This window comes from Schistocerca piceifrons, chromosome 1, assembly GCF_021461385.2.
Source record: "Schistocerca piceifrons isolate TAMUIC-IGC-003096 chromosome 1, iqSchPice1.1, whole genome shotgun sequence".
Lineage (NCBI taxonomy): Eukaryota > Metazoa > Arthropoda > Insecta > Orthoptera > Acrididae > Schistocerca > Schistocerca piceifrons.
The window spans coordinates 1,170,364,219-1,170,382,280 of record NC_060138.1 but is presented as its reverse complement, the minus strand read 5'-3'; the positions used below and the strand labels follow the sequence as shown (position 1 = coordinate 1,170,382,280).

Sequence of the window (18,062 nt, the reverse complement as noted above, 5' to 3'; positions counted from 1 at the left end):
TAGGTTTAAGTAGTTCTACGTTCTAGGGGACTGATGACGATAGATGTTAAGTCCCATAGTGCTCAGAGCCATTTGAACCATCAGTTAAGGGAACTGTCGTGTTTTACTGTTAGAGACAGGCTGATTCCGCCAATTACGGTTGACAATACTGTCTCACAGAAAGCAGACAGGGGCAGAGCAATTTCCTTGAGCCACACTTTATTAAAGACGTTACTGGATTCCACCTTTGGGCTGGTGAGTCCCGTTTTAACGAGTGCGAGACGATTTGAAAGAAAGCAGAATTAGCTTTTGAGTAGCAGTTTACGAACAGGTAGCCTGTCCGCGAAAATAAATTCATGTTTGTTGCAATTGAGGCTCCTCGACGACGCAGACGCCATCGGCAGCTTGCTGACCTATCGACGACGCTGCATTTGTAACGTGATGCTCAGCTTCGGCATTTAGTCCGATATTACGTACGCCTGTGATTACCAGAGCTCAGTTTTCCAGACACGCTCTTTTTGAGAATTTGGCAATTGAAGTAGGTTTGTCCGACGTATTTTATGCCGTCTGACAAGGGGAGGGAGTAGAAAATATCAAGTACAGATGCGATATCCGACCTTAAGAGTTAGTTTTGGAATTTATGGGCCATTGCCACTACTAGCTTGATTTTTATCACTTATATTAGGAAGATTATTGTTCAATAAATGTGTTCAATGCTATCCTTGTTTGTTTAGCAGTGATCAGTTCCCTCAACACTATTGAGTTATTAAATATTAATCAAAATTAGTAAAGGGGCAGTTTCAATTAACAGTTTGGGTCTCATAACAGGCCTTCAGCCAGAGCCAACGACCCGATCCAGTAGGGAAAGTGAACAAGTAAAAGCACTCTTGTTAAAACCCCCCGACATTTGGCGGACCCGCCTAGGATCCCTCATCATCATTTATTGAAATAAACCCCTTCCAGCTTCAGATACTGATCGCTGAAGCTAGACGTTCGTCCATTCAGCCCGCAGTTACCGAGAGAGTCTGAAAACAGTCGTCTTCCGGAATAACACGTTTTAGAAGGCACCTCACTGGCGTTGATAGCGACCACTGTTGCTTGCTAAGGGCACTGGGCGGCTATCGAACAATGGAGCACACCGGCTTCTACAGCTGACGCCAGTCCCATTCGACCAGGCTATTGTCTCTCTCTCTCTCTCTCTCTCTCTCTCTCTCTCTCTCTCTCTCTCCCCTTGCATGAGGTTTCGCTTTGAGTGAAAGTGCCGCACCGCGCCCATCTACTGTACGGACTACCCGTCCTTAAGGGAATACCTGCCTGGCCATTGCACACAGAGCACAGAAAGTAAGTAGAGGTGCCTTTCCTGACTAAACCAGAGGTTGTACAGAGTTTCAGGGACAGCATAAGGGAACAATTGACAGGAATGGGGGAAAGAAATACAGTAGAAGGCGAATGGTAGCTCTGAGGGATGAAGTAGTGAAGGCAGCAGACGATCATGTAGGTAAAAAGACGAGGGCTAGTAGAAATCCTGGGGTAGCAGAAGAAATATTGAATTTAATTGATGAAAGGAGAAAATATAAAAATGCAGTAAATGAAGCAGGCAAAAAGGAATACAAACGTATCAAAAATGTGATCGACAGAAGTGCAAAATGGCTAAGCAGGCATGGCTAGAGGACAAGATGTAAGGATGTAGACTGTAGAGGGTTATCTCACTAGGGGTAAGATAGATACAGCCTACAGGAAAATTAAATAGACCTTTGGAGAAAAGGGAGCCACGTGTATGAATATCAAGAGCTCAGATGGAAACCCAGTTCCTAAGCAAAGAGGGGAAAGCAGAAAGGTGGAAGGAGTATATAGAGGGTCTATACAAGGGCGATGTACTTGAGGACAATATTATGGAAATGGAAGAGGTTGTAGATGAAGATGAAATGGGAGATACGATACTGCGTGAAGAGTTTGACAGAGCACTGAAAAACCTGAGTCGAAACAAGGCCACGGGAGTATACAACATTCCATTAGAACTACTGACGGCCTTGGGAGAGCCAGTCCTGACAAAACTCTACCATCTGGTGAGCAAGATGTATGAGACACGCGAAATACCCTCAGACTTCAAGAAGAATATAATAATTCCAATCCCAAAGAAAGTAGGTGTTGACAGATGTGAAAATTACCGAACTATCAGTTTAATAAGTCACAGCTGCAAAATACTAACACGAATTCTTTACAGACGAATGGAAAAACTGGTTAGAAGCCGACCTCGGCGAAGATCAGTTTGGATTCCGTAGAAATATTGGAACACGTGAGGCAATACTGACCCTACGACGTATCTTAGAAAATAGGTTAAGGAAAGGCAAACCTACATTTATAGCATTTGTAGACTTAGAGAAAGCTTTTGACAATGTTGGCTGGAATACTCTATTTCAAATTTTAAAGGTGGCAGGGGTAAAATACAGGAAGCGAAAGGCTATTTACAATTTGTACAGAAACCAGATGGCAGTTATAAGAGTCGAGGGGCATGAAAGGGAAACAGTGGTTGGGAAGGGAGTGAGACAGGGTTGTAGCCTATCCCCGATGTTATTCAATCTGTATATTGAGCAAGCAGTAAAGGAAACAAAAGAAAAATTCGGAGTGGGTATTAAAGTCCATGGAGAACAAAAAAAAAAAAAAAAACTTTGAGGTTCGCCGATGACATTGTAATTCTGCCAGAGACAGCAAAGGACTTACAAGAGCAGTTGAACGGAATGGACAGTGTGTTGAAAGGAGGATATAAGATGAACATCAACAAAAGCAATACGAGGATAATGGAATGTAGTCGAATTAAGTCGGGTGATGCTGAGGGAATTAGATTAGGAAATGAGACACTTAAAGTAGTAAAGGAGTTTTGCTATTTGGGGAGCAAAATAACTGATGATGGTCGAAGTAGAGAGGATATAAAATGTAGACTGGCAATGGCAAGGAAAGCGTTTCTGAAGAAGAAATGGTTCAAATGGCTCTGAGCACTATGGGACTCAACTGCTGAGGTCATTAGTCCCCTAGAACTTAGAATTAGTTAAACCTAACTAACCTAAGGACATCACAAACATCCATGCCCGAGACAGGATTCCAACCTGCGACCGTAGCGGTCTTGCGGTTCCAGACTGCAGCGCCTTTAACCGCACGGCCACTTCGACCGGCTCTGAAGAAGAGAAATTTGTTAACATCGAGTATAGATTTAAGTGTCAGGAAGTCGTTTCTGAAAGTATTTGTATGGAGTGTAGCCATGTATGGAAGTGAAACATGGACGATAAATAGTCTAGACAAGAAGAGAATAGAAGCTTTCGAAATGTGGTGCTACAGAAGAATGCTGAAGGTTAGATGGGTAGATCATGTAACTAATGAGGAGGTATTGAATAGGATTGGGGAGAAGAGACGTTTGTGGCACAACTTGACTAGAAGAAGGGATCGGTTGGTAGGACATGTCCTGAGGCATCAAGGGATCACAAATTTAGCATTGGAGGGCAGCGTGGAGGGTAAAAATCGTAGAGGGAGACCAAGAGATGAATACACTAAGCAGATGCAGAAGGATGTAGGTTGCAGTAGGTACTCGGAGATGAAGGAGCTTGTACAGGATAGATTAGCATGGAGAGCTGCATCAAACCAGTCTCAGGACTGAAGACCACAACAACAACAACAACACAATTGACACACAGTCCTTGGCACTGTACAGTCACATTGTAGTCATAGTGCGTTACTACTGCATATTCATAGCGTCTTCTGAAATGATAGTCAACGAGCAAATATACATTAAAGTATGCTCATATGGAAAAGTATTGGTAAGTAACGTATTTCAATTCCTTCCAGAAGAAAACCGGAAAGGTTCCCATCATTTAAAAAAATGTAAAAATATGACATCTCTCGTTGAGAGGGGGGACACTGTAGCACGGCATGCCCACTTTCTTAGAACAATGAGAGAAAACCAGAAAGATTCAAAGACAATTGCAACATTGAACTGAACCCCAATTGCAGGCCGTTGTGGCCGAGCGGTTCTAGGCGCTTTATTCCGGAACCGCGCCGCTGCTACGGTAGCAGGTTCGAATCCTGCCTCGGGCGTGGATGTGTATGATGTCCTTAGGTTAGTTAGTTTTAAGTAGTTGTAAGTCTAGGGGACTGATGACCTCAGATGTTAAGTCCCTTAGTGCTTGGAGCCATTTGAACCATTTTTTGAACCCCAACTCCAGTTGTTAGAGCGTAAAAAAACAATTTCATCTTAATTTCGTACACCCCTCTCTAGATGAACACATTGGTATTATATTACTCATTGGCTTCACTTATTAGAAACTAAAACAAGTTTCATTTTATTTACTTTCTTTCGTTTGCTATGCTTTCCTCTGTAATGTATTAAAACTGAAACCACCGTTATCTCCTACACAGACAGCTGCACTGTGGGAGCGTAAAACAAGTTTTATTTTCCTGTTGTTCATTTCAGTAGACGTGAGTTAAAAGAATGTGTGATTGTTTTATTTTCTGCACTTACACAAACTACAGTTCAGGAACCGTGTTAACATTTTGACGTAGCACAGTTACATTTCTCGTGCGTCATTACCGAGTGAGGTGGTGCAGTGGTTAGCACACTGGACTTGGATTACGGACGGCGTCAGTTCAAACCCGCATCCGGCCATCCTGATTTAGGTTTTCCGTGATTTCCCTAACTCTCTTCAGGCCGGAATGGTTTTGTAGAAGGGCCCGTCCGACTTCCTTTCCCATCCTTCCCCAATCCAATGGGACTGATGACCTCGCTGTTTGGTAGCCTTCCCCGAATCAACCAACCAACCTCGCGTCATTCGAAACAGCCAGTAGCAGACTATGTCAAAAGTTCGCAGTGCGTCCAGCTAAAGCGGCAATTGTAAAGTGAACTGGTTATAATAAATGAGCGAATAAATTCAGTAATATAGGTAACATTGCTTCCTGAAACCAGGCAGCATAAACTTTAAAAATATACCGTCAGCGTCATGAGCTGATGACTCCCAGTGTCTTTTCATATCACTGAAGTGTTTCTCTCCCTTACAGCTTCGGTTTGTATAAGCAGTATAAGAAGAAGAGAAATCTGAGGCAGCTTCAGATTCTGCATAGCAAGCCACAGCATGCGGCAATTGCCGCGCACGTGGTGCATAGCTGCCAACCTTGTCACAGAAAATATCCGACATTCTCACGTATTTTCTCGATACTGGAAAGAGACATGACCCTACTTCCACTATTAAAAACAATTGCGAAATGTTAGCTATATTTCGTACGCAGTAACTTATTTTCTAAAACACACCAAACATAAATTGGCCAGCGATTACATTTCTCCCTGCAGAACTTCTCAAAATATGGATGGTATTGTACTTTACTTGAAAGTATGACATTAACTCTGGGTCGTAACGAAAAGAAAACAAGTTCGTTACCTAGCTGCAATGTGTGGCTATAAGATGCAGAAAAATAATATTTTTTTAACGATTAGTTTCAATAAAACAGAATGAGAAAGACCACGTAGTGGAGAACACGTGCGAACCCCAAAACAGTGTTTTTTTTAACCCAAATACTAAAAGTTTTACAGAGAAACCAAATACAGAAACGGATGTAGCTTTGGTTCATATGCGTAAAAAGACAAATCGGATGACATGAAATTTCACTCCGAGTGTACCGTTCTATACGCGTTTTGTGTGGATCGACCAGCACCTCACAAGGGAACCTCCCCATCGCACCCTTCTCAGATTTAGTTATAAGTTGGCACAGTGGATAGGCCTTGAAAAACTGAACACAGATAAATCGAGAAAACAGGAAGAAGTTGTATAGAACTATGAAAAAATAAGCAAAGTATACAAACTGAGTAGTCCACGCGCAAAGTATGCAACATCAAGTACAGCGTGAGCTTAGGCGCGCCGTGGTCCCGTGGTTAGCGTGAGCAGCTATGGAACGACAGGTTCTTGGTTTAAGTCTTCCCTCGAGTGAGAAGTTTATTTATTTTTTTTATTTTCAGACAATTATTGTCTGTCTTTTTTGGGAGTGATTATCACATCCACAAGAAAACCTAAATCGGGCAAGGTAGAAGAATCCTTTTACCCATTCGCCAAGTGTACAAGTTAGGTGGGTCGACAACATATTCCTGTCATGTGACGCATATGCCGTCACCAGTGTCGTATATAATATATCAGACGTGTTTACCTGTGGAGGAATCGGTTGACCTATGACCTTGCGATCAAATGTTTTCGGTTCCCATTGGAGAGGCACGTCCTTTCGTCTACTAATCACACGGTTTTGCGGTGCGGTCGCAAAACACAGACACTACATTTGTTACAGTGAACAGAGACGTCAATGAACGAACGGACAGATGATAACTTAGCGAAAATGAAGAAATTAAACTTTTCACCCGAGGGAAGACTGAACCAAAGACCTCTCCTTTCGGAGCTGCTCACGCTAACCACGGGACCACGGCGCTCCCGAGCCGACCTTGTCCTTGATGTTGCCTATCTTGCGCGTGGACTGTTAAGTTTGTATACTTTGCTTATTTTTTCATAGTTCCACACAACTTCTTCCTGTTTTCTCGATTGAATTGTGTTCAGTTTTTCAAGGCCTATCCACTGTGCCAACTTATAACTAAATTTGAGTGGGGTGTGATGGGAAGGTTCCCTTGTCAGTGGTCGTGCGTACTCAGATCAGATAGGGTCGCGCAGGGTAGCCGCGCGATCCTGGGCACGTTGTCGCACGGTTAGCGCAGCTCCCCCCCCCCCCCCCCCCCCCCCCTCCGTCGGAGTTAGAGACCTCCCTCGGACATTGGCGTGTGTGTTGTCCATACCGCAAGTTAGTTTAAGTTAGATTAAGTAGTGTGTAAGCTTAGGTTACGATGACCTAAGCAGTTTGGTGCCATAAGAACTTACCACAAATTTACTTTTTTTTTATTTTTTTTTCTACTCTGGTGGAGGGGTAAGCTTGATGCAGCTCGCGTAGCCCGAAGGCCACTCTAATCACTTCTGTGCTCCATGCCGTCGAACTCCGAAAACGCCTCATGGCAACACGCTTCCGTCTGTACACAGGGTGTTTCAGAAGTGATAGTCAAAAATTCACACGTGGAAATCACAGAAAAAAGTAACTAAAGATGTCCAACAAACATGGGTCCACAAATCAATCATTGTCGAGATACAACATATTTTCTGTTGCGGTTCATCAGTGCTTAGGAAAAAATGGCATCTCTAGACGTTAAATTAGGTTCAAAAATGCCTCTGAGCAGTATGGGACTTAACGTCTGAGGTCATCAGTCCCCTAGAACTTAGAACTACTTAAACCTAACTAACCTAAGGACATCACACACATCTATGCCCGAGGCAGGATTCGAACCTGCGACCGCAACAGTCTCGCGGCTCCAGACTGTAGCGCCTAGAACCGCTCGGCCACTCCGGCCGGCGTTAAATTTGGTGTTGTCCATGCGTCTGAATGTAATACGGAACTCGTCTCTGAAATGAGTTGCGAATCCGCTCAGACGGTCCTGGGATATTCCGTAAATGCTGGAACGCTGCTTCAATCCGCAAGAGTAATTTCTTAAGAGAGTTGACCTCGGTAGTGTAGACCAGCCTTTTGATATGACGCCACACGCATGAATCCATGGGAAGTAAATCCGCAGATCTTGGAGGCCACGGCACGGCCCCTCCTCTACCTACTCAATATCGACCATACTTCAGAAACTTCTTAATTTTTGCTGGTATGCAGATAAGCAGTTTGAAAGCACGTAGAAAGTTTCAGCTCGCTAGAATGAAAACTTTGCTTAATAGAATGTATTTAGTGGAACTTACGGTAGATTGTTACCTCTGAACCATACCTTTGCATAGACTTATATCAGTTGCTATTTATGTTACAAATCTTAAACTCGATGTAGCTCTATTATTTGATATAGTTGATCTCTATCATTAAAATTTCAAGTACTTAATCTACAACACTTAGGTACATTTTAGTTACAAAATTAGTTTTTATTTAATTACTCAAAAACCATAAGAGGTAGATTAACGTGGACTCCCTGTTATTATTTTTGGGGTGTACTGAAGCATAAAACAAATTTTTAAGTTTCTAAGTCCATTATTTAGCGCCTCTGATTTTTCCGAAAAACGTGGATTCTGGCATTATTTTTTGTTTTATGGTTTTGGAAACCAGCATGACTTATTTATAATTTCTAAATGCACCTTCTGACCAAATTCTGGCTTCCTAGCGTCATTATTTAGCGCCTCTGATTTTTCTCTTAAAACGGCATTTTTCCGTAAACTATTAAGTTTAGAATATCAGGACTTGGTATTTGGAACGTTATTACACTAAACTATAATTTAACAAAGTTTTAAACATAAATTTTGATTTTTAATTTCATACTAAATTGTGGTGCAATACTTGTGCGCTACATGCAGAGACGTTAAGGTGACGTGGCGCTACTAGCGGTGAACTGGGATAAATCCCGGGACACTCGCTCGCCTCTGTATCTCACACACGATACAGCACTTGTTTCGCTTCAAGTTATGGTAGTTAAAAATACCATCATGGGTAAATCCAGCCTTATCCGTGAACAGAATACTGTTTACAAATAGAGGATTCAGAATACACTGTTCTTGTACCCACTGGCAGAAATTCTCTCCGGGAGGCAATTCTGCATTTTGAGGGCTTGCACTCGCTGGAGATGATATGAATAGAGCACTTGCCGATGTACAATCCTCTACACACTGCTATGACTCAGGACACGCTCTTGGGCAGCAGTCCTCCTTGTTGCACTACTCAGACATTCGTGTACAATGCGTAACACCCTTTCCTCAATATCGGGTGTTATGGATATAGGCCGACCTTTTCGTACATGGCGTGCGGAACTACGAGTTTTTCTAAGGCACTGATGTAACCGGCTAAATGATCGCCTGTCGAACTGCCTGCGGAGAGAAAAAGCTTCTTCACACAATCGTGCAGCCGCAAGTGCATGTCAGCGTGCTCTTCATTGGTCTAACCCCCGTCCATGGCGCCTTCACGTCCGTAACTGATTGTGAGGCCAGTAGGGCGCTGTGCACAGAGGGGCCAAGGGAAATAGTTGCGCATGCATAGGCAAAACACAGTCGATCCGAAATTTTGAGATACCAACGTTGTGAGCGACGTGTGGGTGCTATTCTGTCATTCTGCGCAGCGGATTAATCTGAGATGTGCCCTTTACCCTGCGGCTCCTGCAAGATGCAATTTCCACCCCCACACTACTACAGAAGTCAGACAGACGCTCCTAACGCTCTAAAGAGAAATGCCTGAAAAACTTTCAGCAATAAATATCATCTGGAGTCGTCTGCTGTAAGGAAATGACACAAAAATTCACAAAATTTCTTACGTAACTAGTGGGATACTTGGGTACTGGAGTAGTGCTAGTTAGTGTAAGAAAAAAATGAAACTAACGAAAATTCTGAGAAATCACAATGGCACTTTTAGTTATGAATTGAACAAGTTATTTCCTAGTTCTTTTCGGAATGTGAAGTTACCTCTTAAGGACAGGATTCGCTAATGAAATTTCTACACAAAGTTTAAGATAGATATTGACTTGGCAGAATGGCTGAGAACCGCGCCTACTTAACTTGAATAATTGTCCGTTGGCGGCTGCGGCGGTCTAGCGGTTCTGGCGCTGCAGTTCGGAACCGCGGGACTGCTACGGTCGCAGGTTCGAATCCTGCCTCGGGCATGGGTGTGTGTGATGTCCTTAGGTTAGTTAGGTTTAAGTAGTTCTAAGTTCTAGGGGACTTGTGACCTAAGATGTTGAGTCCCATAGTGCTCAGAGCCATTTGAACCAATTATCCGTTAGAATGTTGCTAGGTACGGTCGAGGCTGTCGCGTGTGAAATGCAGTGAAGTGTACTGTTGTGGAGGAAATATGGGGTTCGCAAGAGCTGTAGCGATGACTACTGTCTGCGCCGCTCGCTGCTGACAAATAAGATAACTCTCGTTCTATCTTGATTGACCTTCGCCAATCCAACTCTCCCTATGCCTTGATGAAGTCAAGGACTCCTATTCGCCCCTAGTCTAACTATTGGCGTGGTACAGCGGTCAGATAACCAGTCCACCGCGATACCACTCAAAAATTCACTCGCAGGCGTTTAACTGTAACTCTGTCCGTTCACACCGCACAATAAGTGTGTCGGCCAACACAGTGAACAACGCTTAATCGCAAGGACTCAGTATAGAGTCGCACTCTGATTCGCTCTGGACAGAGGTGCTCTCCCAGTGAAGTACTGAGGAGAGACTTGTTCCTCGCTCTTTGAGCACATGTACGAGCGCACACGCTCTCGTTACGTGTTCTCGCTCCAAGAGCGACAACAGAACGGCCCCTCTCAATGCCAGACATCTTTTGGTCTCTTCCATTACTCCCTGAGCTCAAGGCGTCAGGAATATTGTCTGCCAATCAGCATTTCTCTTCCAAAACGGGAGAATGACGTTTTGTTTAAGGCATTCAATCTGGAAATCCGTAGCATCGGCGTTTGTCATTTGCTGTCTCCCTGTGAAAACCTTTGAAACTGCGTGCTATGTTTGTAAAGAATGCGTAGGCTGGGCATTGCCACACAATGTAGTGGAATTTGCATTTAAGCCCAACACGGGGTAATTCTCCCTTTCACTCGGGCAAATGCTGTCTGCTCTACAGGCGGTTGCCAGCCGACGTAGATAGGTTGACTCGTCCTCTGAAGGTACCGGCTTCCTGGTGTGCGGTTTGCCTCTCCCGAACTAAAAGCTTTTGTGACCGTCGTGTCCTGAATGCGTGTGTGTACGCCAGCCTCGAGTATTTCAGTCCCGGTGCGCGCTTGCAATTTACTTGTTATTTGCAAATCGTTTACATGAATTCATACAACATTGACTTTATCTTATCGAGTTTGGGTTTGAAATGGAGCATCTTGATGTGCGGAATATGATTGTGAGGGCAGAATATGTAAGCAAAGGAGGTCAGGAGACCACAACGTGTTACAACGTAAATACCGCGGTATCCAGGGGCGCCTACAGTTGGTTCCCAACTCGAATTAATGTGATACCTGGGCAACGGTTGATTTACAGACCCATGTTTATTGGAGCCTTTTATCTACTTTTGGCCTGCACTTACCATGTATGAATTATTGACCATCACTTTTGAAACACTCTGTATAGCAGCAGCAGAACAGATCAAGGAAATAATAGTCAAATGACAGAAGGATCCGTAACCCCTGATTAACCAGAGCAACTAAATGCTGACCCTCAAGTGTGCAGTCACTGTCAGATCAAACATGCCTTGTCACTATATTGAGAAGCAAACCCCGTAATGATCATAGTTATGAAAGGGTGTCAAGTCGTTGCGTGACTTTCCCATTGCACGTGTTGTCTTTCAGAGAAGACGGCGGCTGGGACCCCGAGATGAAGAAGGTGCTGCTGGTGGCTGCGCTGGCTCTGGCGCTCTTCCCGCTGGTCATGGGCCTGGCGTGGCTGCTGCCCTACGCTCTGGACGTGCACTTCCGGCACGCCGCCGTCGTCGCCGACGCTCCGGGCTGCGCCCACGCTGGGAGGTAAGACCGCAGCACCAGCTCTCCGCCGCTACTATCCACTGCCGACTACGAGGTGACGAACCAGACGCTGGCTAGGAGCGAGGCGTCGAGCCAATGCTTAAGCCCCTTTCACACGATAGACGTTCTTGTCTCAGCTGACTGCTCGAGACAACTAAGTGTACTGCAGCGCCCCTGGCGTTTTGTTCATGTACTCAGTCTCGTCTGCTTCGAGTGGTCATTTTCGTTTACACGTCAGCGTCAAAACTGCGTGTGTTGTGACAGCTGTCTGCTGTGCAGTTTGACACCTTAACGGTTATTTTATTTACTCGCATGGCTTACATGCTCACTGTACAATGTTATTCAATAACTTCACATAGGTTAAATACGAAGTAGTACCCAAAAAAAAAAAAAAAAAAAAAAAAACCGGAACAACATTGCTGTGGGTGGAGCTTGTGTAGTACACATTTCTGCCGCTAGGTGTGTATAGCGCAATTCATTGCCAGTTCACTGCTGCCTGTGTTGTAGACCTGGATTGTTCTATTCGTCTGCAGTGATTGTTTTTGCTAACGCTGTTTTATTCTTATTTCTTATTTTAGTATGGCAAATTTAAGTGAACAACGTGCAGCTATGAAATTTTATTTTCTGATCGGTAAAAATGCTGCTGAAACTATTTTAATGTTGAAAGCAGCTTACCAAGATAACGCTATGGGAAAACTCAAGTGTACGAGTGGGATACTCGATTTAAAAATGCCCATGTCTATTGATGACAAACCTTGTTCTGACCATCCATCAACTGCGTGAATCGACGAAAACATTGAAAAAATTCGAGAGCTTGTGCTCATAAATCGTCGACAGACAATTGATCAACTGTCAGTGGTTAGTAGGATATCTTAGAGCTTGGTTCACCGAATTTTAACGCAAGATTTGGGAATGAGAAGGGTAGCTGCCAAGTTTGCTCCTCGGGTTCTGAGTAACAACCAAAAGGAACGTCGAGTTGAAATATGTCAGGCTTTGAAACAGCAGCTTGAAACTGATCCATATTTTCTGTCATAGGTCATTACTGGTGATGAGTCATGGCAGAATGGTTACGACCCAGAGACGAAACAACAGTTAAGCCAGTGGAGCATGTCAAAAAAAAAAAATGTCGACAAATCAAAGTTGTCTTCCTCAAGACGCCAAAATTGTAACACCTTGCAGATCTGTGACCTCAAAATCGAAGGAATCTTAATGGTGAAACTTAGGTTATGAAAGACTTTCCTTTTTTACGAGAAAATAGAAATATAGTAGCAAAATATGTGAACAAGAAATGATAACAGAGTTTATCAATGTCCACAGCAGAGTCCATAGTAGACGCTCTTGTCAGAGGTTGTCTGGTACATTCTTTACACTCCTGAGAATTGAAAGAATAGAAAAAGTGTCATCCAGACATTTCAGAACTTATCAGTATACATTTATTTGCTCGAGAAAATATAAGTTGCAAAGTGCAAACAAATCAAATAATACCAGAATGCAGAAAATTCTTTTTGCTTTATCCTTTATATTTTGTTTTCTTGCTAAGTGCCGAATAACATCAAAACTAATTTTTCTTGTGAAATAAATCTGACCTTTCCGTGACTGAAATAATTTTCATTAAAACACTTATCTATTTACGTTCTTATTTCTGCACAACATAAGCCGACCGATGTGGCCGAGCGGTTTTAGGTGCTTCAGCCCGGAACCGCGCTGCTGCTACTGTCGCAGGTTCGAATCCTGCCTCGGGCATGGATGTGTGTGACGTCCTTAGGTTAGTTACGTTTAAGTGGTTCTAAGTTCTAGGGGACTGATGACCTCAGATGTTAAGTCCCACAGTACTTGGAGCCATTCGAACCATTTTTTGCATAACGTAATCCGTAAATACCTTTTTGGTTTCAGATATTTCGTCTATTTTGTAAGAGAACACTAGTAGGAATAAATATCAGGGTATTGTGTAACATTTTAGTGTGTCAAGAGAATAAAGCAAACAATACAATTAAGATTAAGGAGACACATTTCCATAATAAGAACGAGCTAGCCCAGAACAGTCAACGACTGGTCTTGTTTTATAGTTCTCCGTGTCTATTCTATTATCAAATCTGAAATCCAGGTACATTAACAAAGGGTGTAACCGCCAGAATGGTCAATGCAAGCATGCAGAAGTGCATGAATTGTGTTGCACAGGTGCCGGAGTCAGTGTGTGGAATGGAATTCCATGCCTGTTGCACTTGGTCAGTCAATACAGGGACTGGTAATTCTGTTTGCGGATGACGCTGGAGTTGTTGTCCGATAATGTCCCATACGTACGTGACTAGAGACAGATCTAGTGATCGAGCAGACCAAGGCAACATGTCGACACTCCGTAGAGTGTATTTAAAGCAAACCTGATTTGCATCCTCATAGTGGCGCTACTAGTGCCTTTAGTGCGAAATTGGGACAGACATCATATTTCAGATGTAGAAACACGTCTAGCAACTTTCTCTTACGTCGACAACTGCTTCTTGGTGTTTGAAAATGCTTTCAGAACGAAATTATATTACAGAACATTTCATCCCCTATTTCACTCCCCTAGAGGGTTGAATTTCCAAAAACAACATCTATTTTTTTATTTCTAATCAGGAAGTGAAATACCAGTTTACACTGATGTGGCTTTAAAGACGCTTTAGTATTTCGTTAATAATCATTTATTTTTTTTAAAATCTTGCACCCACTATTTCATCCCCCTTACGGCAGAATTTCCAAAAATGCTGAAACACTCATTTTTTATTTCTCACCTATACGAAATACCTGTTTTCGTAGCTTCAAAGTTGCCTTAATAGCGACATTTTTTCTAAGAACCTTTCATACCCTAGGTTGGTTGGTTGTTGTGGGGAAGGAGACCAGACAGCGTGGTCATCGGTCTCTTCGGATTAGGGAAGGATGGGGAAGGAAGTCGGTCGTGCCCTTTCAGAGGAACCATCCCGGCATTTGCCTGGAGTGATTTAGGGAAATCACGGAAAACCTAAATCAGGATGGCCGGACGCGGGATTGAACCGTCGTCCTCCCGAATGCGAGTCCAGTGTCTAACCACTGCGCCACCTCGCTCGGTTTTCACACCCTAATTTCACCCCCTTAGGAGTGGAATTTCGAACAACCTTATCTTAATCGATGCTTACAGTGTAAGACCCACACTATCTGCAAATTTCAAGTTTGTATCCTCAGTGGTTTAGGCTGGGCCATGATGATTCAGCGAATCCGTGTGGTAATATTTAACTCGCTTTAGGTGTTAGATTTCCCAAAACAGTGAAATATGTAGTTTTTTCATTTCTAACCAAGATACCACGTACCAGTTATTATAGATTTCTCTTTAAAAACGCTTTCACGATGAAATATTTTCATGAAACATTTCATTCCCTGTTCCACCCGCTTAGAGGATTGCATTTAAAAAAACAATGAAACGCACATTTTTTATTTTTATTTCTAAGAGAGAAACCAAACACATGTTTGCATAGATTAAGCATCAAAATGCCTGCGTAATTAAATATTCCCATAAAAACTTTCATCCATTATTTCACACTAATAGTGAGTGAATTTCCAAAACCAATGAAACATCCAGAATGAGATTTTCACTCTGCAGCGGAGTGTGCGCTGATATGAAACTTCCTGGCAGATTAAAACTGTGCGCGACCGAGACTCGAACTCGGGACCTTTGCCTTTCGCGGGCAAGTGCTCTACCAACTGAGCTACCGAAGCACGACTCACGCCCGGTACTCACAGCTTTACTTCTGCAGTACCTCGTCTCCTACCTTCCAAACTTTACAGAAGCTCTCCTGCGAACCTTGCAGAACTAGCATTCCTGAAAGTTTGGAAGGTAGGAGACGAGGTACTGGCAGAAGTACAGCTGTGAGTAGCGGGCGTGAGTCGTGCTTCGGTAGCTCAGTTGGTAGAGCACTTGCCCGCGAAAGGCAAAGGTCCCGAGTTCGAGTCTCGGTCGGGCACAGTTTTAATCTGCCAGGAAGTTTCAAGTTCCAATGAAACATATTTTTATTTCCAACTGAGAAGTCAGATTCAAATTTTCAGAGATTTAGCTTTAAAAATGCTTTCACAATGAAATATTTCACAAAAATTTCATCCCCTATTTGACCCATTAGTGGCTGAATTTCGAAAAATGCTGAAGCACTTTTTTTTAATTTCTGCCCGAAAAGCCAAATAGTAATTTTCGTTGTTCTAGCTTCAAAGTAACCATAAAAGCAACATGTTTTCAACAAACATGTCATCCCCTATTTCACCCCTTAGGTGTTGAATTTCCGAACATTGCCGAAATACGCATTTTTTTTAATTTCTGACTAAGGAACCAAAGCCCAACCTTCGTAGCTCTAACTTTAAAGTTACCTTAATAGCAACAGAAATTAAGAAAATCAGCCTTCAGTTGCAAGGTAAAATTTTATTAGTTGACCTACGTTTCGATGCCAATAATGGTATCTTCTTCAGAACAAAAATTAAATTATTTTTAGGGCCAAACGTTGGCCATGTCACAGAATAAAATTAAAACAGAATAAAGACGCATAGTCATAAGATTATGTCTGTCAAAACTAAAAACATTTGGCTTAATGTTTTTAGTTTTGACAGACATAATCTTATGACTATGCGTCTTTATTTTGTTTTAATTTTATTCTGTGACACGGCCAACGTTTGGCCCTCAAAATAGTTTTTCTTCTAAAGAATATACCATTATTGACACTGAAACCTAGGTAAACTAACAAAATTTTACGTTGCAACTGAAGGCCGATTTTCTTAATTTCTGATCAATTCACAGTTGCTGAAAAGCTGTACTATGTTAAAGATTTGTTAATAGCAACATATTTTCGCAAAGCGTTTCATGTCCTGTATTACCCTCTTAGAGAGCGAATATCGAAAAATCCCTTCCGAAACGACAGCTATAGTACAAAATCAATATCTTCTGCAAATTTCAAGTTTCTGCCCTTTGTGTTTTGGGCTGGGCGGTGATGAGTCAGTGAGTGAGTGAGTCAGTAGGGACAGTGCATTTTATACGGGGTGACAACTATTGAACTATGTGAAAAAAAGTATATAAGTTAAAAACTACTGCATGCAGACACTTGATCCAGCTTGTAAACGTCAATAAAAATATCCGGATTTAGGCTATGACATGCGGATTCTCAGGCCCCCAAATGCGCCAATTTTGCTTATTGACGAACCCATCCAAATGCAAATGGCCAACAAAGAGGGGCTTGCGCATGCGCACACTAATTACCATGGTGCCCTGCAGCCAACTGTGCAGTTTGAACGTCCTGATGCAAACCGTTCAGAAGTATGATTTTATTTCATATAGTTTGTAAAGCGGCAACGGTTTTGCACCTTACGTGAGTCCATTTAACGACTGACAGCGGCGCAGTCACTTTGTAGATAACTAGTTGTTGTTTGTTGGAATAGTACTCTAAATTACGGTGAGCACACTATGTGGAAACGCAACGGCACGCTGGCTAGGTAATACAGCGAGAATTCAGCGATTTTGTAATTATAAGATTTTGCGGGGAGACAGTATGCGAGACAGAGCTCGGCTACGTCCCCAGCTAGCCGCCGAAGGCCACAGCCTGGCGGTATGATTGGTGAACTGGGGAAGTTCTGTAGTCCGTTTAGAGAGACCACAGCGGCCGCCAGCCTCTGAGGGACGCGCGGCTGCAGGTGTTCAAGTGTTTACCAAAACAGAGCAGCGGATAGCTGGACGGGCTTTAATGTGCGTGCTCTCGCCTATGTCCCACTAATTTTACGCTTTCGAGTAACTCAAGTGGGGGCAGGCCAGGAGTTTCAAACAACAAAACTTTCAATACAGGAGTCTTGGTTCGCTATGACGGGGAATCATGCTGGGAAAATCTTGAGTGATCTCTTAGGAGAAAACTTCCAGTAAACGTGTTATTGCCCACAGCTGTGGTTCTTCCCAGCCGGCGTGGGCGGAGTTGACTTGTGAAATTTTGTATAGAGGGAAGAAATGTGGTTCTATTCCCAGGCCGTACATTCGTCGGCACTGGCAAACTGGGTATTTCGAGAGCTTCTAGTGATGTGATTCGCTCGGTAAAAGTTGAGGTGGGAAAACAGAGGTGAAGAGCTATCTTGCTGGACTCTCGGTCGAGGTCTTCAGTTCTGGGCTCTCCTACTGAGAGGACGTTAGCCAAGTCGTCTCCCCTCTTGGTCTTTCGTTTGGAGAGGACGTTAGCCGCGCCAGCTCATTGCTGACGGAAACATTGTCGCAATAAGAGAAGTTTACGGACAGCAGTCTGTTGTTCGAATACTGTAGGATTGTACTTTCCGCGATGCCACACGCCGACCGCACGGCCGCGCCGACGCCGTCGGAGACCGCCGCTGCAACAGGAATATTACGGTGAGATCGCTCCCGCTTCGGCCTGTGTTAGGAGCAACGTTAAATACTTGGATCAATTGCAATTGCTGTTTCCACAGAGGTTTCACGGTACTTTGGAGTGTAGTGGTTCTTCGTATTTTACGTTTGTGTCGATGTCAGTTGGTCAGCCAGTTTATAAGATTTTGTACCAATTTTATCACAATT

General features: G+C 43.2%; 1 protein-coding gene across 1 annotated transcript in view; it reads left to right on the top strand.

The window, feature by feature from the left end:
* Positions 1 to 18,062, top strand: part of LOC124778903 (glutathione hydrolase 1 proenzyme-like) — a 125,067-nt gene that overhangs the window by 11,124 nt on the left and 95,881 nt on the right. Inside the window, exon 2 of the mRNA XM_047253674.1 lies at positions 11,339 to 11,512. Coding sequence (XP_047109630.1) covers positions 11,339 to 11,512 — 174 coding nt within the window. The remainder of the gene's footprint in view (positions 1 to 11,338; positions 11,513 to 18,062) is intronic.